A 27,814-nucleotide genomic window follows, 5' to 3' on the forward strand; every position below is an offset into this window, starting at 1 on the left:
TAGACACAGAGACTAAGGAGAGGACAGCGCTTTGAGGCTAATACACGCCTTTGCTCTCTGTCACTTCACTTATGTGGCTGGATTATTCAAATGGAAGCAGGCAGAACTTAACAAACTTGCTGCGATGCTCAGGAAGCTCGTTAATGTAGCCCTAGGGATACCCAGTAACACTGCAATTGACAAACTTTGATTCTAGGGGTGCACAACACAATGGAAGAAATCGCGGAGGCTCAACAGCTAGCGCAACACGAAAAATTGACAAAATCACGAGCAGGCAGGAACATACTACAGGCACGAGGTGCAGAACTGAATACATCAAGGAGCCCAATAGAGGCTGAAGTAGAATTAAGGACTTACGTTAGGAACAAGATCAGAACCAACCCTCTGCCCAGAAACATGCATCCAGAATATAATGTCGAAAGGAGAAAGGCAAGAGCTAAAGCACTCTTACAGGAAATAGAACAGCAGAACAAATTGGCAGCTGTAGTTGATGCAGCCTGGGTGAAAGGTAAAGAAGCATATACGGCAATTATCTCAAATTATCAAGGGAAGGTGCAACATGCTATCACTATTTTTACCAAGGACACCATGGCGGCGGAACAAGTGGCAATTGCTCTAGCCATCAGGAGTAATAAGTGGGCCTGCATTTACAGTGATTCGAAATCCGCTATAAAGTGTTTCGATAAAGGCTACGTAGCTGGTGTCGCAGCGAATCTTTTTGAAAACATTGGGATTATGAGAACTGAAATTCGATGGTTTCCTGCGGATATGGGAAAAGTGGACGAGACTAGGATAAACCTCAATGAGGTTGCTCATGACTTGGCACGAGGACTTGCTAACCGTGACAGTCACAACCGAGCCGTTCACCGTCAAGCCAGGGAATCTAGAGATCACTTAATAACATACAATGACATTACCAAACACTACTATTTAGGACGCAGGCAATTCCCATTGCCACATTCAAAACTGAACAGGCCTCAGGCAGTCTCACTGCGCTTATTGCAAACAAGTACATATCCCACACCGTACACCATTAATAAAATATGTCCAGAGAGGGAGATTAGGATGGACTGCAACGATTGTAATGGCATCATTGGAATCAAACATATGCTGACGGGGTGCCCCGCGACTCTCCCCAACCTCGTTGAAGAATGGACACAGTGGGAGAAAAGGATACAAAGCCCATTGTTTCAGGAACAACTAAGGGCCGTCCAGAGGGCCCATGATGTCGCTGAAAGGCTTGGCCTGACAGTGCCAACGTGGGAGCAGCCCGCCTTGGCTTAAGAAGTCGAGCCTCCGGACCTCATTCCAATAAATGTTCTCCCACACACACACCGTGTGAATTTGTAGTGCAGCCTGCACGTCTGTCGTGTTGCTGTCCTTGAGGAGCCCCTGTGACAGGGATTCGATCCCACTCAGCATAGGAGAAATTTCAGGGTTCTTTTTCGTATTCCTAGAGCAGCACATGCCCGGTTGCGCATACCTAATTATACCCAAGTTAACGTCAAGGACGTCCATAGCGAAGCAGGGCGCACCTACTGACACCTTCCCAGTGACCCAATGACGTCAAATATGTTTGTTGAAGGCCAGAACAGACAGAGTGGCGCATAGCCAATCCTCCAAGTCGGTCTCAAAGAATGTCGTCCAACAGCGGCATCTACGCAGTCCCGCATCTACAGCGACCCATATTGTCGTGAACGAGGCTTGTTGAAGAGCCTCTTTTAAATATATGCACACAGTTCCCGATACTCAGTGACCCAAATCGTCCCGATGGTCAGTTTCGAACCCTCCTCTCTCCGCGCAGCAGCCAAATGCGCTAACCATTCGACCACGGGTTGTCCAGAGACCCATGTAGGCGGGAAAACGGTTAGTACGCGTGCAAACATAAATACTTAATTGGCTCCCAGAAAGTACATGAAACACCCTGAGAAAGCCAACGCATTAATTAATAAATAGGAACGTTCGATGGTCGGCTTTTAACCTTGGCCCCCCAGCAGACAGGATTGATGCTGTTATGAGTACACCATGGATGCATGCCCTGAAAAGGCGGAATAAGCTCGTGCAAGCCAGAACATGAGAAGCCTGGCGCGGCAGGCGCGTCGCGTGGCAACAATTTAATTATGAGTGAGCGCGCGCATCTTTTAAAGGTCAACTAAGAAAACAATTAGGGAGCACGTGCGTCCCAGAAATTACGCCTTGATATGCTAACCTTTATTTTGGTTACGAGCTTAATAATAAAACTGGCAATACCGCCTGCTTCTTGGCTAATCTCTCGTAGTTAGTATAAGCCAATCCTTGAGAACAACTACAAATTCGCTGCATGTCACTCATCGTCATAGAGTTTCTCACTATATTAATTAGAGAAAAATCTGGCGCGGCTGCGCTGTAGTATGCATGGGAAGGCCGGTATATTCTGACTTAGGACTGGCGTCGCTCTCAGAGAGCGAGGACACCTTGAAGACGCGCCTGTCTGTCAGAATGATTCATTTTCTACTAAAACAGCACGTATATAAAAAGCTGTTTGAGCTTTATTATTACTCAAAAACACGTTTTTTAAACTATGAGAACTTGTTATTGCATGTACAATTATATGATACGTAAAAAAGTGTCAGCGGGCCTTATCCGTATCCATAGTGTAGCTATATCTATGTTTTTGACGAAGCCTCTTACAACACCAGCTAACACAAGCCTCGTAGACACATATACCATCATTCCCATGACGGAACAGCGCCGCTTCGGAAACACTCATAGACGGTACCGTGGTACATTTTGTTACCATAGACGGTACTACGGTACATTCGTCTCTGTAGATTGAGGGCAGTGGCTACGCCACTGGCCACACCCTACAGAGAGCCCGTGGTGCGGGGCTACACCAACCCTACACCTCATTACTTGGGAGTGCACGGTACACAATATAGAACACCCCGACACGAACACCACGAGAAATCAATGGGAGGCACTGCTGTCCAGCTCGGCCCTCAACAACCAGCTCAAGCTCATCCAGAGAGCTGAGAAGAAGGCAAGAGCCAGCGGAGCCCTGAACTCGGGGCCCCTGCCATTAGCGATTATTCTGATTATTCTTTCATTGAAGTTTATCTCTCTCTATCTCTCTTGGCCAATCCCCCATTAGAGCCATAGCGTCAGGAATATATAAGCAAGCAGCCACAAGGATGTTTGCTCCGCTGTGCAAGAATTTTTTGTAAACTTCAAAAATGTTTAAATTGTATATTCCAGAGGAGCGTAAACTTTTATTTCAAATCAACAAGATTTAAGCCCGGCGTCTTTTAAGTGGGTCTGGGCACCCGCCGCTGACGCGGTTCCGAGACCTTGTCTCGAAGCGGCTTCCTCGGCTCACTGGATGGCCCAGAGTTGTGCTGTCAGGTCAGAGCTGAGCAGTGTGGTCAACCAGCGTGACCGGAGGCTGGCGGTGGAAGAGACGTAGGGGTCGGCACTGCCCGACTTGTTTGTTAGGTCCCGACACTCCCATAACATGTGATTTAGTGTGGCAGTCTCGCCACATGACGTGCGTCTGTTTGTAGTGTACATTTCGGGATACATGGCGTGAATGAGTCTGGGGTTTCTGTAAGACTCTGTTTGTAATTGTCTGAAGTGTACTGCTTGCGTCCTGTCTAACCTAGCGTGAGGGAATGGGTATATGCGTCTTTATAATTGGTAGTGTGCCGTGATGTCGTGAAAACTGATCATACGATCCTCCCATGCCATGACGTTTGCAGTACCCCGCGGGGGCTCTTCCTCCGATGCTGCTCGGTGAGTCAGGCCTCGAGCAACGCCGTGAGCCGCTTCGCTTGGGGTGCTCATTCCAGTGTGTGCCGGGATTCATAGCAAATGCCTTCGGTTATCAACGTCGGCCTCTCCCTGGTGTATGGGATGTCGCTAGAGTATCTGATACGCCTCTTGCGAGATGCGCCCATTTGCAAAATTGCGAATTGCCGTTTGCGAGTCGCAGATCACGTATGTAGCTTTGGTTTGTGTGAGGGCCAGTGCTATGGCCGCTTCGGCATGTGCCGTGTTCACGGTAACGCTCGTGAGGTGGTTGCCTCGGTGGCTAGTGACTGCCGCCACGAAACTCTTCGTGTCTCGATAGCGGGCTGCGTCCGTGAAGTCCGCCTCTTTGTCATTAGAGTAACTTTTGGTCATGTGTTTTGCCCTGGCTTTACGCCTCCCTGTGTGGTGTTGGGGGTGCATGTTGCGAGGCTATTGGGGTACGTATAGTTGCTCGCGTATGGGTCTTGGAATGTCTACTTCGACGCCGTGCTGCGAGTGGTATGTGATGCCGAGATATTCAAGCACGTGTCTGCCCGGGCGGGTCTTGGATAGGCGTTCAAGTTGGGACACTTGTTGCGCCTCCACGAGTTCTTCGAGCGTATTGTGTTGGCCTAGTTCAAAGAGCTTGGTGGTGCTAACTCCAGGCGCAAGTCCCAACGCACATTTTTACGCCTTGCGTATGAGCGCGTTGAGCTTGTTTTTTTCCGCAACCGTCCAGTTGTGAAACGCTGCCGTGTACCATATCTGAGAAATGACGAAGGCTTGTATGAGTCGGATGACGCTGCCTTCGCGCATGCCCGCGTGTTTGTTGGTGATGCGTCGATTGAGCTGCATCGTGATGGTGGCCTTTGCCGTTATCTTGCGAAGTGCTTCGCCATTGCCACCCTTATGCTCTATCATCATTCCTAGTATCCGGATTTTCTCTACTATCGGGATGGGTAGGCCGTTTGATGCCGTTAATTGGATCTTTTGCTTTTCCAGGGGAGTGTAGCATTTAGGTGGGCGCCCCTTTCTGACTGGTCTATATAGGAGCAGTTGGGATTTTTCGGCCGAGCAGGCGAGTCCCGTGCCCATGAGGTAGTTTTCTACGCATTGGATGGCCTGCTGTAAACGTTGATCGATCGCTCCGTCGCTGCCCGTTGTCGTCCAGATCGTAATATCATCCGCGTATAGCGTGTGATGCAGTCCTTCGATTTGAAACAATCGGTCGGGTAGCCCCAGCAGAACGAGGTTGAAGAACATTGGCGAGATCACCGAGCCCTGCGGCGTGCCCGAGCTGCCGATGTTGATTTGCTCTGACTGTAGTTGTCCCAATCGCATGCGAGCGGTTCTTCCCGTGAGGAAGTCTCGGACGTAGTTGTACGTGCGCAGGCCGAGATTTAGCTGAAGAACCCCGCATTGACATATGCGCCAAGAATGGAGAGCCGATCAGGCAGGTGGATGCTATTAGAGTGCTAGGACTTCTCCTGCAAGCGAATGGATCTATTTGCAGGATGATATGACATATCTCTAACAAGTCAGAAGAAGTCATTAGGCTTCTGCGTAGAATTTTCAACAAGCATACGGGGCTAGGAGAAGACAGTGCCATAAGATTGGTACATGCATTCGCCTTTTGCCACTTCTCGTACGTGGCAGGCATGCTGCAATGGACACAGGCTGATAAGAACAAGCTAAACGCTTTAATCAGATGACTTATAAAGGCGGCGCTAGGACTTCCAATCAGCACGACAAATGATAGCTTACGGCGCCTAGAGCTGAATAACACACTATAAAAAATAACTGAGGCTCAACAGGTGGGCCACCAGGAGAGACTAATATGGACACGACGTGGAAGGCGCAACTTTAAGAAATAGGCGTAGAAATTAACCACCACACCAACAAAGGAGAATTATTGACATGAGAGACGGAAGGCAAGGATCAAGGCAAACCCTAAAGACATAGATCAACATGAGCGGCAGGCTGTTTTCGTTGACGCTGCGTGGGTTAAAAATAAAGGTGCGTATACCTCCATTGTTGCATACACACAAGATAACACACGGGATACCATGACCGTCTATACCAAACGCGCAACAGTACCAGAACAACTAGCGATCGCCTTAGCCATCCGGGCTAATCGGTGGGCACATATTTACAGCGACTCTAGAACAGCCATGCGCAGCTTTACTAACGGATATGTGGCACGGATAGCAACAACGTTACTAGAGAAGTTCAACAGTGAGATGATCGAAATCTGCTGGTTTTCTGCACATAAGGAGAGGGGGGGGGGGAGTCCGAACTCGGAGAAACTTCAATGAGGTGTCAAATGAAGCAGCGCGAGGACTTCCTAGCCGTGCCCTTCAAGACCCAGGAACTTACACTTCACCCGCGGAACACAGGGATCGATTATTAACATATAACTAAATCACGAAGCACCATTATGTAAGCAGAAGGAAATACCCAATGGCACATGGTAAGAACCGTGTGGCATTGCAGAACCCAAGCGGTCCCGTTACGTTTGCTACAGACAAGGACATACCCAAGTCCAGATTTTATTAAGAAGATCTATCCTGAGAGGGAAACTCAAACCAATTGTAATAAGCGCAATGGCATCATTACTCTTGACCACATGCTTTGGCAGTGCCCCGCGGTCTTCGCAGACTGTAACAAAGAACAAGAATGATGGCGGCAAATGCTACACAGTGAATCACTCTCTGACCGATTACGGACAGTCCAGAAGTCCACCATGTGGCTGAAGGGCTCTGCCTGACAGTCACAACGAGGGAGCGGCCCGCGTCAACCTAGTGTTGATTTTCAGGACTCAATAAAGTTCTTCATACCTTACCATATATTTTCTTTTCTTTCTTTGTGTACTTTTGGTGCGAAAGCATCAAATGGCCCATTGAGCGAAAAGGTCGAAGCCGAGAGCAACGAAACGGCGTCTAAAGTGCTATTGGCTGCGACGCCACGTCAAGAGCACGCCTGGACGGAGTAGAGCGGCCGGATCGGAACACCTGCTGAGCACTGGCGCGCCAGATGTTGCGTGAGGGTTCGACGCCATCGCCGCGACGCCACGTCAGCAGCGCGCCTCGATAGAGCAGATCCGCGGCGACACAACGCCTCGGTGCGAGACGGGTTGTCGCCGGCGAGTCAGTCGCGTGATGGCGCCATCTCGCTCTCGGAAGCCGGCGCGTGTAAAGGCCCTTAAACTTCGTAAAGTAGCGAAACGCTTTCAAGAATGTCGCCTCCTCCTCGCGTGCTCTGGCCGAGGACAACGCCACATCGCTATTGGCCTAATAGGATCACGTGGGCCACTGCGCCTTGCTTCAGAGCGATTTTCGCTAGAGAAGCATCTACGGAGTGGCTAGGAGCTCACGTTGGCGCCGTTGCCACGCTCGAGCGGTATAGGCGGCGCCACGATCGAGGAGGGAGCGTGAAAGAGAGGAGAAACAAGGAGGAAAGAAAGCGGAGGAGGAGACTGTCGCTACTTTACGAAGTTTAAGGGCATTTATTCTCTCTTTCTCTCTAGCCTCCGTGGGGCTTAGCTACTGCTCGCGCCTGCAAATCTTGGTGGCTGCTGCTGCTTCCTCGGTCTCTCGTGGCCACGGGACGTCGCTGCCAAGCGGCGTCCTTGATTTCTCAGCAATATCGCCCAAATGGTTCTAGTCTACGTCCAAGTTGCGAACGTAGAAATTACACACACACACACACACACACACACACACACACACACACACACACACACACACACACACACACACACACACACACACACACACACACACACACACACACACACACACACACACACACGCACGCACGCACGCACGCACGCACGCACACACACACACACACACGCACGCGCACACACGCACACACACAAATCACTGCCCCTTTCACTTCGTGCAGTTGATCGAACAGTGAAGCTATGTTAGTTATACCGAGTGTTACACCATACAAGTCAAACTTCGTAAGCAGTATATATTGTGAATATTTGGTTTCACCTTTCTTTCTCCTCATTTTCGATTTGGAATGCTTCGCGTGGTGAGCATACAAGGGGCGTCAAGGAGCCACCTGTGGTTTAAGCTGCGGAAGAAGACGACGACGTTCGAACCATTGCTGATGTTGATAGTTTTAGCAAACTCCGACAAGGATGGCACAGGGTCAGCATAAACACCTTCGCTGTAAAAAATAACCCTCACCAATTGAATCGCAAGACTCGATAACATACGTCCCAGCAAAACTCAAAAACATTACACGCCACGCAAAACTCGAAGGACGGCTCAGCCGCGTTCAATTGGACAATAATGCCTTCGCATTCACAACTCATAAGAAGCGCTTTGGTGCCCTCGTAGTATTTCAATGAATGATTAGCCGTTTTTTCTACTATTGTATTTATTTTAACAGACAATTTCACTTGCCACAGCCCCAAGTCGAGTGAAGCACTGATATTTTATTTTTCATATTAAATTGGAATAAACCGCCGTAGTGGGTAGGAGCCACAAGCTCTATAGGCAACACAATCAAGCAAACAGGCACGCAGGACTACTGGGTGAGTTCCTGAAAATTATTTTCTCGGCTTCTGCCGAGATCCGATTCTTAGTCTGTCCCATGTTTGGTCGGTCCACTTCACTGAGGACCAAGCGACCAACCAAGCTTATGAGTGGACATACCATAATTACAGTGCAGCGAGAACCCTAGCTTTTGACGGTGATGTTCTGGGTAGCCCACTTATACGGACACAATCACTTACATTTTATTAGATATCATGGCATTAAATATGATGTGCCGGGGTTTTTGGACGATAGCTTGCCTGGCGCTGCGCTAAGAGAGCGTACATGGAACAGTGATAGAAACGCTGCAGCGAATAGGCGCTGACACGTTGGCTGTCGCGAGATCACACGAAAGTGATTACTTCATGAAATTGAATGACAGAGAACACGATCCCTGATGAACACGAGGGTTTCAACTCACACTTGAAAATAATCCATGAATCTTTTGTGGGATGTCAACCAGATTACAATGCCTTAGGGATAAGGCGTGTAGCTTCCCTGTGTGCCTAATATAGGTAACTGCGCTATGAGCTTTCACGGTTAAGTTTCTTGCGCTCTGTTAAATCCCTCGCACTTACATTTGTTTGGTGGTGTATACGTTGCCGTGCGGCGATGCGGGTCATCACGCATGGAGCTGAAGCGGTCACCTGTTAGGAGAACACGACACGCAGCTCAACGGTTAGTGTGGATGACAATGTTGAAGATTTGTTGAGCTGCAACGATCGCTTTCTATGTTCGGTTATATGCTGCCGTTATTCATTAGTAGCAAGCATCACAGCAGCGCAATTTCAGGTTTATGCGTGTCAGACTTTGTGTTAAACGTGTTAGTTTAAAGAGTACGAATGACGCTTAAGGACTTCTATCCGCAGATTACCGCGTTGTCGTTGCCCATAGTATTAATTAAATGTGCAGATGAAATTTAGGGACAAACCGGAGCCGGCACGTAGGCCCAAGCGCCCTCTCCGTTCGCTTGATTTGCGGCTTCAGACAAACACCGGCGATTTCGCAAGCTGGCCATTGACGCATGCGCGTAAAATTAGCGCTGCCGTGCACGCGCACAGAGCGCAGGGACTCGCTGTCAGAACGCTGGTGCGATGAAGAACGGCCGCAGCAGCGAGCGAACGCTTCCTGCTGCTTCTGTAGCTTCAACGCGTTCTCCGAAACTTGAGATTATACACGAACGCTGTAGGCACTCGAGAACATTTGCGCACACGGAGACACAAGCCATTTCTGCTCGTCTACCTTTGCACCCGGAGGAAGAAGAAGAAGAAACGAGAGCGTGCGTCAGTATCTGCTTCTCCTGCTTCTCTACATGATTAAGGCCGAGAACTTGCTTCAATCGTGAAGATGTCGGCACCATTCGACGGCTAAAGTTGCAAGGATTCCACCGATACCAAGTTTTCAACGGTGGGTGGACATTTTCCCAATCGCTCGAGGACCTTTCTGTGCGACCTCTGCCCGGCAGAGGCTTGGTGGGCGAGCTCAGCGCGGTTCCGCACGCTCAAGCCACGATGTCTACAGCTATGCAAATCACCGTTGACGGTGAGGATATCTCTCCCGACGAAGTCAATGAAAGCGCTGGGTGGACCACGGCATTACACAAACGAAAACCCATCATCCAGGACCCGCTCGGGCAGGGCGGCCCAGTCACCGACATGCGTCGTGGCGGGAATAAAAGCCAGGCTACGGCGAGTGTCAAGACACGGCTAACGACTGCTTCGAGATTGCCTCGCCTACCGAAAGAGCATGTTCGAATCATAATCCGTCCCCGTGGAGGACTGGACATCAAGAAGATGGGCCACTTCAGAGTTGCCCAAGCCCTCACTACCGCTGCTAGACTTACGGAGGCGGATACGGCGGAGGATATTATCTGTCCGAACGTGGTGCAAAACATATTGGTGGCAAGCACGCCATCAAAACGCAACGCCATGGCCTACGCCGATGTGAAAGCTTTACTCATTGGACAAGCAAGCTACGAAGTTAGTACATATATCGCGGCCCCGAAAACTCATGCAAGGGAGTTATTCGTGACATTGATCCCACCATCGATCGAGAGGAGCTCAAACGCCTTATCATTCAACCCAAGAACCCAAGCGCCCTCGAGGTGAGACGAATCAAGAACACAAGCACTGTAGTCATCCTGTTTGATGGACTCAAAGTCCCGGACTACGTAAAATGCGGTCCCAGTTTAATCAAATGCTCACTCTATCGCAGACAAACTGACGTTTGCTATGCATGTGGAAAGCTTGGCCATAGAGCTGACGTTTGCCCAGCCCCTGAAAATGCCATCTGCCGCGGCTGTGGTGCGAGCAACCCGGACGATAAGCACGAATGTACACCGAAGTGCACCCTTTGCGGAGGCCCTCATCTCACGGCTGACAGATCCTGCAAGCAAAGGTTCCAAATTCCGTTTGTAGTTAGGCAACGGAGAAGAGAACGGCGCAACCGCGACCAATCCAAACAACCAACTGGGTCGCCAATGCCTCTCAAGCCGGCCCTCAGCAGCTCGCACAGATCCAGGAGCCGATCCCGAGACCCTGGCGGCGAGGATAGCGGCTACCAGGACCGTGTCCCTTCTAGGGGTCGCTCGACGGAACGCTCGTCTTCCAGAGGCCGCAAGGTCCCCGGGACCCGCTCCCGCTCCAGAGGCCACTCTCGTTCCAGGGGACCTGCAGTTCAGATTCAGGAGCCTGCTCATCGTGGTACCACATGGGCTGACCGGGTCAAGGAATCACCGAAAAAGGTAACGGGGGGTCAATCGCCAGAGCAGGACAGGATTGCACAATTAGAAAGAGAAAATGCTTCGTTAAAATACGCTATGGAGCAGCTCAAAGCAGAAATTGCAGAGCTAAAGAAAGCCAGCAAGCGAGAGTCAGTTCAACCCAGTCAGGCCCCTGCAGTAGAAACGCCCATGGAGATCCCCGTAGCGGAACCGACTGCCAGCAAGCAAGCCAGCAAGCGAGAGTCAGTTCAACCCAGTGAGGCCTCTGCTGTAGAAACGCCCATGGAGATACCCGTAGCGGAACCGACTGCCAATGGTTTACCCAAAAAGAGGGCGCTGGCAGTTCATGCCTCAGACAAGAGCGCCAGCGTTCGAAAATTAGAAAAAACGATAGATAAAATTGATGAATCCCTCGAAAAAGTCCAAATTGCTATTGACAAACTTGCGGAGGCGGTCAAAGCACTAGGAATCAGATGCGATAATCTGGAACGCCACGTTTCTACAATGGCTTCAGTTACACCGTTGGAAAAAGTGAATGACACCGACACTGAAAGGTCGGCAGCGGCTGCGCTCCGCAGCATTTTCTAATACTAGCTATCTACTACGTCCCACCATGGCGGCACATCACAAAGTAATTAACATCTGGCAGTGGAACTGTAGGGGATTCCATCGTAAAAGGAACGTCCTCCAACAGTTCATTCGGACCCACTCGGAAAAGCCACATGTAATATTATTACAAGAAACGCTCACGGATAAGGTCACCCTTCCAGGCTATAAATCGCATACCCAATATGCTGATGGGAAGAGGGGAATAAGCACATTAGTCTCGAACAAATGTGCGTTCATAGCCCACGATCTGAATCTGCAATCCAATAAGGTTGAACACTCGCTTGTTGAAATAATCCCCAGCGGACCATTCAAGACAAGTATCTTTATACTTAACATATACAGTACTCCCAAAGACCTCAGGCAAAGATTCGCGGCAATTATTAACAGGGCTACAAGCAAGGCCAAGACATTTCCACTCCTGGTGGCCGGAGACTTCAACGCTCCGCATCCAGCATGGGGGTACCAACAAGCTAACCGCAAGGGCGTTGACCTATGGCAAACTACAGTCAATAATCACCTCACGCTTATAACAGATCCGGCTTTTCCGACCAGGATTGGCAACTCCTGCTCTAGGGATACCACACCCGATCTCTTTTTCATACGGAATGTGGAATCGGCATCTTGGTCCAACCTCCAAGTTGACCTTGGCAGTGATCACAACATCCTGGCCACCTGCGTCAACGTGAAAAGCGGGGACCTCAAAGAGTTCATTATTACAGATTGGGATTACTTTCGCAAGATTCGGGAAGAGCGAGCACAAACGCATGACTCAGCACTTAGCCTCGAGCAGTGGGCTGAACAGTTAAAGGAGGACATCAGCGCGGCGACAAAGAAAATCCAGACTGAACTGGAGGTGGACAGGATGGACAGCCGCCTCGCTCATCTTCTAGAAGCGAAGACGTCACTTTTGAAACGATGGAAAGGGCAGAAACTCAACCGAAGGCTCCGAAAAAAGATCGCGGAGCTCAACAGAACTATAGAAGATCACTGCCAAACCTTGAGCAGACAACAGTGGGATGAGGTCTGCAATTCTGTGGATGGCCAGATGAGAGTTGGAGCTAAATGGAACCTACTCAAGCATCTGCTGGATGATACCAATACCAAGTCAAACCAAAGACAAGTGATAGCGAAGGTTCTACACCAGGCATCACAATCAGAGACATTGCAGACCGTACTCGACAGATTAGCTCGCAAGTATCTGCCACTGGGCAACTCGAGTGACGAAGACTATCCCCCCTACAAAGGCTCATCTTGCCCCGAGCTAGATAACCCCTTCAAGGCATGCGAGGTAAGGGAAGCTCTCCAGCATCTAAATGGCAGGTCTGCCCCTGGTCCTGATGGCATCCCCAACCGCGCCCTCCGAAACCTGGACGACTGCTCTATAGAATGGTTGACAGAGGAGATTAATGGAATATGGGAACGAGGGGTTGTCCCGGAGTCCTGGAAAATGGCCTCGGTCATCCTCATTCCAAAGCCTGGAAGACCCCCGAGTCTCTCAAACCTCAGACCCATTTCCCTCACGTCCTGCGTGGGGAAAGTAGCGGAACATGTCATACACAATCGAATTTCTAAGCACATCGAGAAACAAGGATTGTTTCCGTACAACATGATCGGCTTTCGTCCGGCCCTGTCAACGCAAGACGTCATGAAACTCATCAAATGTCAAATCATTGACAACACCACAAGAGATATAAGAGGCATCCTAGGCTTAGACCTAGAGAAAGCCTTTGATAATGTATCCCATGCTCACATTCTGAACTCCATCTCAGAGCTCAATTTGGGAGACGCCTTCCACAGATACATCAGCTCGTTCCTACGGGATCGCAAGGCCACGCTCAAAATCGGTGACCTCAAGTCCGACAATTTCAGTTTGGGCCCCAGAGGCACGCCACAAGGTGCGGTAGTCTCACCACTGCTTTTTAACATCGCCATGACGAAATTATCGCAAAGACTCTCCAACATAGAAGGGATCAATCATACGCTCTACGCTGATGACATCACAATCTGGTGCACCGGAGGAAGCGAGGGAGCTGTTGAATTAGGCTTACAGGAGGCTGTAGATCAAACAGAGCTGTACCTGGAAAATACGGGGCTTAGATGCTCCCCGAGCAAGTCTGAGCTCCTCCTCTACAGGCCAGTCAGGAGAGGCCCCAAACCTAGAGGATGGAAACCGTTGTCTGAAATAAACATCAAACTCCACACTAAAAGCGGCTGTACCATCCCCAGAGTAGACACCATTCGGGTCCTTGGCATGTTCATCGAATCGAATGGCAGTAATAATACTACGCTCAACAGGCTGACAGCCAAGACTGAGAACATGATGAGACTCATCAACAGAGTCTCGAATAGGCATGGAGGCTTAAAGGAAGACAACCTCCTCCGGTTGTTCCACGCCTTCCTCATGAGTCATATTGTTTATGTGGCCGCCATGCACAACTGGTATAACTCCGAGAAAAAACGATTAAACACTCTCATCAGAAAAAGTATTAAAAAAGTACTAGGCATTCCGTTACGGGCGAGCACGGACCTCCTTATGCAACTAGGAGTGCACAACACCTTGGACGAGATAATCGAGGCCCAGGAGTCAGCCCAACTGGCCCGTCTATCCTGTACCCCGGCTGGAAAGAAGATCCTGGCAGTTCTTGGGATCAACCCTATCCTCATGGAAGAGCGGAAATATGAAATATCAGACAATCAAAGGAACAACATACGAGTTGCACCGTTTCCCCGTAATGTTCATCCTCGACACAACGTAGGCAGACGCAGGGCAAGAGCCCTCGCCCTCCTCAAGCGTACCAAAGACGATCCTTACTCGGCATGTTTTGTCGACGCAGCCCAATATGGACAGTCGTCTAACTTCGCCATTGCCCTCGTTGATCACAACGGACAGATAGTGAATGCGGCTTCCCTGAAGTGCTCAACACCAACCAGAGCGGAGCAGGTCGCAGTTGCTATAGCACTCCTAGACAACAGCAGATCACAAATATTCACTGATTCGAGATCGGCGGTCAGGGCTTTCGCTTCAGGATCCATCGCTGAGGAGGCTCACAAGATTCTCAAGAACAAGATAATCTCTCCGCACACCATCACGTGGTTTCCGGCTCACCTCGACCCCCAGCTTGACTCGTTTCCCAATCTTAATGACATTGCCCACTCCCAAGCGCGCGCACTAACCCACCGCGCGGGAGCAAGATTGAGCTCAGACTCTGGGGTTCTCGAGTTTCGGGACACTCTCACTACTTTCAGCGAAATTACTATGCACTATCACCTGGGTAGGAGGACTTACCCTCCCCCTCACTGCAAACTGGCTAGACCTCTGGCGTCCACTTTACGCATGCTTCAGACGCAGTGCTATCCGAACCTGGCCCTTTTTCACATGATCACTCCAGAGGCTTTCAGCTCTACTTGCCCCGACTGTGGGGCTGTTAGCAATCTCGAACACATGCTCTGGCGATGCCCCTCGTTACAGGGACCCAATCGCATCACAGAACAAGAGTGGAGCTCTGCCATCCGGAGCTCGGAATATGCACATCAAACTTGGGCTGTCCAGAGAGCCCACGATGCGGCGGTTAGGCTCGGCCTACCAGTCCCCACGTGGGAGCGGCCCGCAGCTCTGCCCTAGGGCAAAGCGTCTCAGGGCCTTGCTATTAAAGTTCTTTGTCTGTCTGTCTGTCTGTACCTTTGCACCCGCCGCATATTACCTCCCAGGTGGGGCCGCGCCATGTGCAACCGCTGCCGGACTAGAAGAGAGTATGAGGACGCGTCGTATACCCGTGTCAAATTTAGGGATAGGTTTTTACAGTGGTGTCTGAATATTCGAAACTTCGCCTAGGAATCGTACAGTCTTCGCTGTTTGTTTACCATGCGATTCCTGAATTCACTATATGACTTTTTATAACGTGTATTTCTGTATGATTATGAGACAGAAAAACTTTTATTAGAGTCTACAGGCGGAAGCACATACCGAAGCGGTGGCTGTTGCGAATGATTCCGCAGCAGGGTAGCCGTGGTTTGTTGCGCAGAGCCATCGTTGTGAAAACCCATGGAGCAACTAACGCTTGCTCAATAATGAGCTGTCATGGAAGAATGGTACCTCGCCCTTAGGCAGCATACGAATGTGTTTTCTCAATAACTGTTTCTACAATGGGACGATATTTGCATTCATATATTGCGATGTACAATGCTGTGGTACTGCACTTGCCGTTTTGTGTTTTATTACTGTCCTTGTGATGCTGCGCCACACATGATCACCGTTGAGTTGTTTCTCGATCATTCACAGCCTCCTCACTTGTGCAGGCGTGTATATGAGAAGGTCATTACTTGTGTTAAATAAGGTAAATAAACGAGGTTATTTTTTTGCTGAAAGAAACTGTAGGCAGCATTTATATTCCACTTTCTCTGAAAATAAGAACGTATTCGATATTCGATGATCGTTTGCAAAGTGAAGTTTTCTTTGCCTCTTCCTTCGACTTTTCGACTGCTGCTGTCGCTCTGCATGCCGCGTCGGGAGGTGATTCAGAGCGCGTATAAACATGACAGCGGCGCAGCAAAGAAGAAAGGTGACGCGAGAAACTCGCCTGAACCTTTATATCGCGCCGCCACAATGCCTTCTCGATTGCTGTATCTATCCGTGACCTCCCTCCAAAAAAAGCATTGTAGATACTGCGGAGCTAAACTTCGTACTAACGAGCAGCACTCCAGAGGGCAGGCAGATAGAATGGTAGAGACGAGGCAGGGAAAGAAGGCTGAGAGTATGTAGATCCGACGCAGGCCATAAAACGAGTGGATCACAACACTGCCAAGGAAGGAGGGAGAGGGAAAAGGCGACGTAAGAAGTTAAAGAAACGTGATTACTAGGCACGAGAGCGGTTGCGGACAAAGTCGATAAATTTAAATTCACGGTACGGTACGTTTCTGCTATTTCTATAAAAGTATATCATGGAAATTCGTCAAGCGGACAATTGACGCTGGACATGTACACGCCGAGACACATTAAAGCACGGTAGTGTCTAGGCGACGCTACAGAAGCGGTTGCACGTCAAGTCAACACTTCTATGCCCACCGCGGTAGTGTTTCGCTTATTGCGTTGCTATACTCGCGGGCAACTTTCTGTGGCTACCAAGGGAAGTCTACGGGTGCGTCGATGCTGCACATGCGTTACAGCGCCAAGTAGTACGGCAGCGTTTCACAGTGCTTTTGGCTGCTTGGCTTGGAACAGTATTGAATCAGCGCAGCTTGCACGTGCAACGGTTTCACGTTTCCCCAGGCGCGCAACACGCTCAGTGGTGTGTTCTGTCTAATTTAACTGATGTTAATAAAGTGTTCATGTATAATCTTCCCCGGCCTAAACAAGCGTCGGTTAAAACACGGGACTCTTTTCATTAGCGCTCTCACTTATGCGCGCTTTGCCTCCGCAGCTTTCCTTTCATACCACAGATAGTTGTCCGCGAGTATAGATGTCGGGGGATCGATCCCGACCGGCGCAGCTGCATTTCTACGGGGGCGAAATGCAAAAACGGTCGTGTACTTAGGTTTAGGTGCACGTTGAAGAAAACCAGCGTGTAGAAACTAACTTGGAGCTCGCCACTACACCATGCCTCATATGCTAATCGTGGTTTTAGGAAGTACAACTCCACAATCGAATTAAAGTTTAAAACTTCTGCCACGATGTGGTGTGCCGTGTGAGGAAATGAGAATGCCTATCTTCGCGGAGGTTAGGAACCATGGCGCACAACTGCGATTCAAGCAAACGCGTTTCACTGTGCGTTCTGCGAACTAAGCAGAACAGAAGTGGGGCACGCAAGGTAACATATACCATCATTCACCACTCAGGTATTGTACTACACGCTGTTGCAAATGGCGCTTCGCAGGAGTAGAGCTGGCTGTCGTGCTGGGTGTATCCTTGCGTAGAATGGAGAGCCAATCAAACGAGCACCACCCAAAGACAAAGTGCATTACCGTGCATAGGAGCCAGCTAACAATCAGAAGGAAGAAAATGAGCAAGGGAGCAGGTTGCGCTTGCGCGGTGACCCCGACAAACTCGGGGTCATTGTTGTGAAAAAAATTTAGGCCAGTTGAGCTCGTGACACATGCCTCTGTGCCTTTGTGTTGGGACTGTTCATCTCGCAATAAAAACGGGCATGAAAAAGATGTGAAATGCGTCATGCTTGGAGCACGCCGAATGCGACCATCAAGGACACGCTTTTCGCTAACCAGTCCAGCGCTTATTGTAAATGGTGATTGATCTGAATGTACACTGGATAGGTGGTTTACTCTATGAGTAAAAGTTGTGCAGATCCCACGCACCCTGGGAATAGCTGTGAGCGAAGCTTTCTGCAATATTTTGCGTTATTTGACAGTGACGTCGATGGTGAATGTTCAAATATATTGAGCGCTTAGGCCAATACGGGAGTGGTCAGGTGATGTTCCTCTGGTGTTCACATCTCTTTGTCCTGGTAGTAAGCAGAAAGAAAAGACGCGCTTGCTTGAGTCGTTGTTTTAGGCTTTTGTTTACAGCCTGTAAAAAGATTAGCACCGTCATTGCCTCACTGAGTGCATCGCATCATGGCAGAAGCGTTAAACTTTAACTAAATCGTTGTGCTCTACGATCATCAAGCCCGCCACAGTTGGGAACTCTGCATTAATTTGGACCACGTAGGGTTTTGTAGCGTACATCTTTATCTATATCTATATCTATATCTATATCTATATCTATATCTATATCTATATCTATATCTAAGTACACGAGTGTTCTTGAATTTATCCTCCTTTAAACGCGGCCGCTGAGGTCGGGATCGAACCTGCCACTTCGAGATACGTCATACCCACTATCAGGTACTGCGTCAGGTGCAGAAGATTCGACTTGTTGGGCGACCGCTGGCGTAGTGTAGTTTTGTCGCCGTGATGATTTACTATGGCTTTACTGCAGCTTTGCGTCTGTACGCCCTGTGTCAATACCCCACATGGCAAATTCGCGCGATGTTTATTCTTCAGAAACATAAGAAACGTACCGCACCGTATCTCAGCTGCTGCAACATGTTGTGGTATAGCCTTTCCATGCACGTTTCCGCCGACCACCACGCATATTTTGTGACGTCGCATTGCCCCTGCCCCACGTCGGGTCGGCGATCTGCCACGAGCGAAGAGTGTCAAAGTTGTCCACTCGTTTCGTTCACTGAATGGGTAGAACATTCTGGTTCTACCCATTCTCTGCTTCCTCTCTCTGCTCCCTCTCCGGACTGTGGCGCGTGAACACAGAGGCAAACACTGCAGTCTCCCCAATGCTTTTCCGGGCAGAGGGCATTGTGGTGACTCCCAGGGAGCTCCAGAGGGCATTGTGGCAATGCTTGCCCTAGACGGAGCATGGTTTCTGACATCGCCTATTGCTCTTTCCTGCGCTCCTACCACCTGCTCTCAAGCACCTTTCGATGCGGCGTGCAAGACAGCGACAGCAGCAGCGGGAAATTCGATGGAAAAGGCAAAGGAAGCTTCGATTTAAAAACTGTACGGTTAAATGCGGTGCTGTGTAAGGAACAAGAGTGCAAAATTATGGTAGATGTTTCAGCGATATTTTAACAAGAAGAGCTCAGTAGCAATACCAATGAAGAACGAAAAACCTCAGCTGCTGTGTTGAGTGTTTTGTGTTTCACATGCCCTGTTACTGCGCTGTTGTTCTCGGGTTATTGCTCCAACATTTCCTCCACTGAACATCCTTCAACCATCTCATCGTCTGCTTCGCTACGAAGTGCATGTTGTTGTCGAAGTCCCCAGTGCCAGTATAGGGTTCCGTCAAAGCACTGGTTATTACAGTGAAGATGTTTAAAACTTTAGTTTCCAGACGAATGCATGGGAGCCTGAGAAAAAAAAATGAAAAAACTCGTGGGTATTATTGCTATCGCCTGCTACGTGGAAGTTGCATAGCTTTCTATGATGCGAGCCAGAATAAGATGTATAGGCACGACCACACTAGTAGAAAACCACTCGAAAAGCACTGCAACGCGCCCGTGACAGTCGATGTTGGCCTGACTGGCCGCAGCTCTCAATGTATGTGCAATCCATGGCTGCTAGTTTCCACGCTTTTTAGCTGGAGCGGGCTAGGATTGCGAACAAAAAGAAGGAACATCTGTGTACACTGGCACTAAAGCTCAGTACGTCCACGAGCGGCGATGCGTTTCTCGGTTTTATCAAATAGAGTTTGGGTCAAGCCCCGTTCGTTAACGCAATGATGTGATGCAATAACACCGCAAGGTGAAGTAAACTGTTTATGTTTTAGAGGCAAACAAGGGTGCACTTAATAACACAATTTGTTAAGGTAAATGGCCTACGTTTAAGAGGCAAACATGGCTAGATGCAATAATACCAGAAAGTAAAGTTCATTGCTTATGTTTTAGAGGCAAATAGGACCAGATGCAATAACATTACAAGGTAAGGTAAATTGTTCATGCTTTAGATAGAAAAGGGCTAAAACGGGCCAGAGCAGGAAAACACAACTCAGCGCGCTGTACTTTGTTTTCTTCTACTGTGTCGTTTTTAGCATTGTTTGCCACCGAAAAATGATAAGGTGGGCAAGGGTAGTTTGGTGTCAAAGCGCAGGAGATTTAGCAGAAGCGAATAGATTATCGAAGGACTTCTTGTGGCGAAGTCACGCCTTGGTTGCACCACCAGCGACAACATCTCTGACTCCTTTGAGTTTGCACCAGCCGACTTAAATGAAGAAGCCCACATTTTCGCATGATCTGTGCGTTTTAACCAAATGACATTTGTGAGCAAGTATAACAGCCACATTTACACTTGTTGCCTATTGTCCCCATTTTCGTGGACTGTGCTAGTCGTGATTTTTGTGATTGTCAGCGGCTGCGCCAGCAAGTGGCGGTGGCTGTCATGGTGGTGCACTTACGTAAATACTCACCTGTAAACGTGCTCGAGGATTAGAAACTTCGAATACGAATGAAGTAGTTGCTGCTGTTCGATTCTTATCTGATTCGAGAACTCGCAGTTAGAGGTGGTCGAATATCCCTTTGTTTGGAATACGTAAGGAATGAAAACGCTTATTGGAGTCTTGCAGGGCAAAGAACGATGACTGGGAGGTTTGTTTTGAGTGACTGTGTTGCAGTCTAGACGCGGTTGGTGCAAAGGGCACCGGTTCCTGAGCTAACGCACTGGGTAGGTAACTCCTGCTCAACAATTTCCTGTCACTCATATAGGATGGCTTGCTTTTAGGTGGCCTATGTGTAGGAATTTGTTTTGGTTTAATACTTGCCAAGTATCACCTGGTCTCCAGCACTCCGAGTAAAACAATGTGGGGTGCCGTAGTATCAGGCATTTTTCTTTCAGTGAACAGGACATTGAACGTGCTCCTGGTTACACGTTCTTCTTTTGTTTCCTTACCAGTGTTTACCCTACACACGACCTCGTTTTTCTCAAGGCACCACTTTAATTCGCATCAATGTTTTTCGCACTTCAGGGAATTGTGTTTAATAGCGCCCAAAGAAGGGCACGCACGCGAAGGAGCACATTGTCCATACTTGGCTTGTGGTACAAACAAAAGACCATTTCTACGGGAAAGAAAGTACGGCGAGTGCAACTGCCGCATGGGCATCGAAGCACCCCCTTAAAATTTAAACATCCCTCCCTCCTCCCGGAATTTTAATTCCTGTAGAAGTCCGTGTTCCTTACGGTCATTGGTGCCTCGTATAATTGCAAGAAATGGTTTATCACTAGTAAGTTCCTCAGTTGTCCGGGTGCCTAACCGTGAACGGTTTTACATGCACGTATTAATGTATATAAGCCCAATTTCTATTTAGTGTACGCGTATTTGGTATTTGATGTTGCTTCAGAACCGAGAAAACATTCATTATTCGAAAGCACTTCCAGTGGTCGTTTTTCTCGGACATACGTACTCGATTCGATCCAGAAACTTCAGTATTCGCACACATTTGCTGTCAAAGCAGCAAAGACTAGCAAGGCGTTTATCACCACGGGCGCTGAGGACGAGGTCTGTTTGCAAATGAGTAGTCATGACGTCTGTTGTATCTTTTTATTGCTTTTTCAACTTTTCATAAGCTATCCTGCTTACTAAACCGCAAATTTAAAGATATCTAGAGTTTATGTTTATCGACCAAGAACACATTTTCACGTAATTTGTGAGGTGACATGGTTACCCGCTTTGTTAACGGTCGGGCATCTCATGCCGAATGAGCCTGGACCCTAAAACGTAAAACTATTCCAATCTGTTTTTATTCCAATCTCCTCACGTCAAGTTTACGTAAGCACTGACGCAAACATCGGGCGGTAACCCGCAGCGTTGTTTGTAAAGCCCAGTCAAACGCGTACCTTGTTTTTAGCAGGTCACATTTTTTTGCTTTCAATGCGAATCGCATTACCTGCATTGAGCAGGATTTCTTATCTAATTGGCTGACAAGAGGTGAGAAGCAAGCTCAGGTGGAGAGGGATTCATCGGGGCCGACTAAGGGCAGTGTAACTAGATGAGGGGTGAAAAGGGTGGTGCCGCCGTCTGTGATTGGTCCGCTTCCCCTTACTTAGGTGTCGGTGGCAGGTCGAAAATCGCTGCGGTGTGCGACGGACGGTTAAAAATGCTATTAAAAGCGATCCTCAGCAAAGAAAAATTGGCAGAGCGATGCCGTGTACGTACTGAAAGGACTGGATAACAGTATACTGCCAAGCAGAATCTTTTTTTTTATTATACGTAAATAAATCCACGCTGCCCAGTAGCTGCGAGTTGCCAGTGCCAGAGTGGTCGGCTGGCAACCATAATCTATTTCTTTGAGAATGGGGCACTGCCCGGCTGTTTAGAAAAAAATTAGTTTTGTTCGGCATAATAATGCGTCATTAACGCGTACGCGTTACTTTGACGCGGTAAGTAAGTTGTCGCGGTTTTATGACATCGCGTGACATACAAACGAAGTGATCGTAGCCCGAAAACGTTTGACCTATAGCGGAGGGCTAATAGCGAAGAACGTGGCCAGTTAGAAATTTTTGTTTCGTTTGGTTTAATCATACATAATCAGACTGCACCTATAACATCATATGAGGCGTTTTGGCGGTGTTGGTGTCGTCGATTGACAGGGAAGCGAAGTGGGGCGGGGGGGGGGTGGCGCAAAATTTATTTTAACCAATCATGGAGGGCTGATTGCAGAATTGTAATAGAAATGTTTGGAATAGCTTTGCGTTATACCTCCACTGTTCTTGCCAATCACGAATGCTGAGCAGCGTTTTCAATGGTGAGAACTTTAGATGGCGGACACTCGGGCACGGCGCGTGTTCGACAGTTTCCCTTCAGCACCGAAACAGGTCAGGTGCGCATCTTGAGTAAAACAGTTATGTCGTCCATGGCAGATCGATGTTTCGCTCACAATACGCGACTACGCACCTCCCTTATCGGCATTCTTTTGCTCTTGCATTCTACAGCAAGAACACCGTACTACTAATTAGGGATCGTATTGAAATGGCTGTCGACTGGCTGGTCAAGCTTCAGCTAGTCGCTACAGTGCTACTATATTTGTGGCTAAACGCATATTTATGTGCACCGTTGAGAGTTGCATTGCTCGACAATGACACATGGCTTTGAATGCTAGCATCGAGCAGTCTTTGAAACGTCATTTATCTCCTTGAAACGCAGTTGTCATGACGGACTTCGCAGACCCAGATGTCACGGCAGCTTCATCGGCGGAGCCCCTGCACCAATACAGGATTCATCTTGCAGACCTCGACTGTCTCGTCAGTACCTTCACGGGAACTGTCATCAACTACCGCATGCCTTGCACAGCAGCCGAGGGCCGATCCTGTCAAATCCTCAGCAGCCTGTCCGGATGGAATGAAGTATTGTGCCAGGCGAAGATAGAAATAAAACAAGTGCCCAGGACGCCTGGTCACCTCGCTGTGACGATCATCGATGGCACGTTCGTACGAGACCACTCCGTCGAAAATCTCCATCGCGCCGCCACCCTGCTCTACTGGCTCTTGACGCGGCATCGTTGCATCACGGAGGTCGAGTTGAGTTGCGGTAGGCTGAATATTTATGAAGGGCTGCTTTGCGCTGCCTTCCAACAAAACACATCCGTGAAAAAGTTGAATCTGCGAGAGACAAGCAGCTTGGGACCGCACAAGGACATCTGCATGGCCATCTCCTCTATGACGCGCCTCGAAGAGCTTGCATGCAACACGGGTTCACAGTGCAGAGAAACGTTTGCGTCCGCGTTGTCGATTCTCGTTCGCACAACACAGTCACTGAAAGTACTGCACATTGGAAACTTGCCCATCGTAGGAAAAGATGTAATCATGTTTTTGACGGCCCTTTCGGGAAACTCCACCATCGTGGACATCTCCCTTAACGGCGTCGTCGCGACAGCTCGTCGGCGTGACAACACCAGTCCGTTCAGGGAATACCTCACTAACACGAGCGCGTTAAGGAAACTTTGCGTCTCTGGCTATGGTAGATACCCAAGGAACAGTATCCGGGAAGTTCTCTTCGGTCTTTTAGAAAACAAGAGGATCTCCGCGGCACACTTCAAACACGTTGTCTTTTGTGCAGAGAGTTCAACGCTTTTGACGAAGATACTTCAACAAGACAGGGTGTTCTTAAGCTTAGAAGTTAGTTTTGAAAGCCGCTATCTTCTTGTCGAGCTGGGAATTACTTTGAACAGCTTGCTGGTTTCGTTAATGGAGAACGAAAGAGTGGAGGAACTTACCCTATCATCCTATATATGGAATTCAAAGCAATGGGAGAGCTTTTTCTTGGCCTTGCGAAGCAAAAGACGCCCAAAAAAGGTGACGATAAGAGTACCCTTCGCAAGTGCCTATAATGTACAGGGTCTTTGTAAGGCTGTAATGGAAACTGGAGTTGAAGGAAAGGTGTTCTTTGAAAACATGTCCGCAGGGAATTATTACCGGGGCAACTGTGAGATCCTGCAATGTAGGGCGTTCTCAGACGTCATCGCGAGTTCTTTAGATGCAGCGGGGCACGAAACGCTTCGTACCATTGCGCAGACGCTGCCCACCTTGAGCCACATCACCACGGCGATACTAAACATTGACGCATCGTACTACGACGGAGCGCTAGCGTCAGCTCTCGGACACTACATAGGCTCGACGACCGCACTGCGGGTGCTTAAGCTGAAAGTTTACGCGTACCAAGTTGCGCAGCGTGCGGATAACCTACACTGGACGCCCATATTTGAAGGACTATTAAAAAACGGGAGCATAAAAGTCCTGGATCTGCAGCCACTCTGCGTTGGAAACGCGGACGCCGAAATGCTGGCCGATGCAGTGAAGTCCAGCAGGAGCATCCGGCGATTTTCCTTTCGGGCGGCGGGTAGTGCCACGCTCTTTCTGCGACAATTCTCCGTGGACATCGAGAAGAACTACGTTTTGCTCGACTTCATGATCCCCGTATGCATGGAAGAGACGTGGTTTCGTGTCCAAGAAGTGACGCGCCGTAACCAGAGCCTCGTGGCGCTCGCATCATATTTCCGGCCTGGGTTCAACTGCGACAAGTGAGTGTATAGTTGTCTCCGCTATCACGGCAGAGATCAATTCGCTGCTTCACCTATCGCTTCGCCACAACCAATAGTTATGACATAAGCTACGAGGTTCGTCTGAACATTTGCGACTTGCCTTCAGTACGGTAGATCGGTTAAAATAGAAGTCCATATGTGGCAGTGCTAATTAAACTGTGCTAACAGTATAAATCGTACTGTGGCCAGTCGCGACACAACCATCGAATTCAACGAAATTGTGCTTTATCGCGATCCCTGAGGTTCGGTGTGGTATGAGAGTGCGCGGGAATGTGGCATCCGGGACCCTAAGTCTCGGGCTTGTTATTAGCCGGTCGATGCCGTGTCCAGTCTCCTTCTGCGCGTCTTGTCCGTGTAAGGACAGCAGTACGGTGAAATACAACTAATGCATTAAAATATCATTATTATACAAAAAGCTAAGGACACATTTGATATTCTAAACTTTAAATGAATGATCAACTGATACTTTTCGTGTGAACACATAATGTTCGCAGCTGACTTCGTCAAACCCCCGCATTGACCACCAGCTCAGTTCAATAGAATTGGAAACTGAAAACGTTGGTACGTTTTCATCTTGTGATTTGCGCAGTGCTCAGTAAACACGAGTTGACAGAGTAATGGTAGTTGTGCCGTCATTACCTATGCAGATAGGCAGGCTCACGGCCTATAACGTAATATAAGAGCGATACGAAGCGGACGATTTTTCATCGCCCACGGAATAAGGTTGCGGATGTCCACGCAGTGACAAACGAAAAGTTCGGTGGGAGAGAGGAAACGTATAATGGGGTTTTAAAGACGTGTTGAAATTCTTGGAACGTGAGATAGGTATTGCAAACAAAATTCCCTTCTGTTAGGGCAAAGAATATACGGGACAGAGTGGAAGCCGCGCGAATCTTAGACGCAAAGAACAGCAGCGCCCACTGTCCATCCCACGATAAACCTTTGTTCCTTGGCGCTCACTGCAGTGAATGTACCCGCTCGCCATTATTTGAAGGCACAATGCTGTTTTCTCACCATCGACCACAACTTGCACGCGTGCTGGATGCCTTAGATATCGGGAGGAAGGGGATGGCTGCGCTAGCCAGCCACGCCTTTCCATAAATGACAACGAGGGTACACATACACAATGAGGGTACACACATGTCCCAGCAAGGGTACACATTTAATGGTTTCCTTCTACGATTTTCAAGGCGATGCGACACGTCTGCTTTTTCTGATGTTTGCAGTGTCGGAAGATATATGTGGGCTGACTGTGCACATCCTTTCCTGTCCTTTTGTTGGTGTGTCGTGAACGCTGCGCAGATCACAAGAAAGTTTCGATGCACAAGAAGTCTGAGTTAGGCGCGGGAAACCTAACACGACGTCTATATATAGTTACGTTGCTGACGCACTGCAGGGAGTTTACATTACTGCATAGCTCAGGGAATCGCTTTCTAATATACAATAATTATGTACTAATTAGTTTTTTGCTTAAGTGACATTTAATTTCTACAGTAGAAATGTGCGCTCCAAGGGCAGTACTGAATAAACACAAATCGTTTTAGTTTTCCTTGGAGCACAGTGGTGTTCGCGGTAGCAGACCTTAAATACAAGCAGTCTTGTGCGCATAGCCGATCGTGTATCGTAGCTCCTAACTCAGCGTTAGACCCCCGTTTCATTCCCATTTCTGTCAATGACGAGGAAATATCCCGATCCTAGGAGTGTAAATTATTGAACCGTGTACGTTTTTCGACAGGCGTCTCGCCGCGGCCCTCGAGCGAGTCGTGCACCACCCAGCGCTCGTCGCGGAGGTCGCCGAACTGACGGCCGTCAGTGAGGCCGAGGCGTCGGACGCGATGCGAGCCGCTGTCCGGACTTTCGAAGGCCTTCACGACTTCATGAGAATCACGGGCGTCGTGAGGGAGAGAGTCACGTGTCACCCGAGAGACGACGGGTCTACGCAACTGGACGACCTCAACGACTACTGCTGGCGTAGCGTGAGGCGCTACGTCAGTCTCGACGACGTCCGCGACTGACGACCACTTGGGCCCCAGCGGGAACCCAACTAGGCTAAAATTACCGAGTTCGCGGTTCCGTACGGGGTCTCCGGTGTAAAATGGTGCACCAAGTTTTTTTCTAAGCAATTAAAGTGTGTGTATGTGTGCATGTCGCAAATCGGAAACGGTGTCTTTGCTCAAGACATCCACCCGGATACTTAAGCGCATCGCTAGTTCCCCCGCTGAACGTTCATTTCGTTTTTACAATTTGCTCCAAGGGAATGGTATATCATGCCATCGTTAATTTCTTTACGGAGTGATTCACATTGCTCCGGCCTATTTTTGCGCAGATGTGTGAAAACTAGTGCATGTTGTATGATTCTGTGCAGCCTTTCTACTTTTGACAGCTTTCAATCTGAAAAAACATAGAAGTTTTAATTTTTCGTTTAGTTCGGTAACCGAAAACATTATATTCTGATAACATACCCTTGAGTGGGTGTTTTAAATGATGGCTACATTTTTGTCCTTTGCATACCCGAGTTAAATTACACTAACGGTTCGTTAAACTTCTTTCACTATTTTGACAGTTGTACTAAGTATTCCTATAAGTACTGCTGGCTTAATGCATCTTGTTCTCTTTTCATTATGCCTTGGCGTTAT

At 48.8% G+C, this 27,814-nt stretch overlaps 2 protein-coding genes across 2 annotated transcripts in view; both read left to right on the plus strand.

The window, feature by feature from the left end:
• Positions 1–27,814, plus strand: part of LOC135915170 (uncharacterized) — a 70,136-nt gene that overhangs the window by 14,182 nt on the left and 28,140 nt on the right. The window lies entirely within an intron of this gene.
• On the plus strand, positions 8,281–27,323 carry LOC139048798 (uncharacterized). The gene is made up of 3 exons (XM_070523454.1): positions 8,281–8,314; positions 23,285–25,157; positions 26,914–27,323. The coding sequence occupies exons 2-3, from the start codon at positions 23,290–23,292 to the stop codon at positions 27,191–27,193; spliced, it is 2,148 nt and encodes a 715-aa protein (XP_070379555.1). The 5' UTR covers positions 8,281–8,314; positions 23,285–23,289; the 3' UTR covers positions 27,194–27,323.

This window comes from Dermacentor albipictus, chromosome 8 (genome assembly GCF_038994185.2).
Source record: "Dermacentor albipictus isolate Rhodes 1998 colony chromosome 8, USDA_Dalb.pri_finalv2, whole genome shotgun sequence".
Lineage (NCBI taxonomy): Eukaryota > Metazoa > Arthropoda > Arachnida > Ixodida > Ixodidae > Dermacentor > Dermacentor albipictus.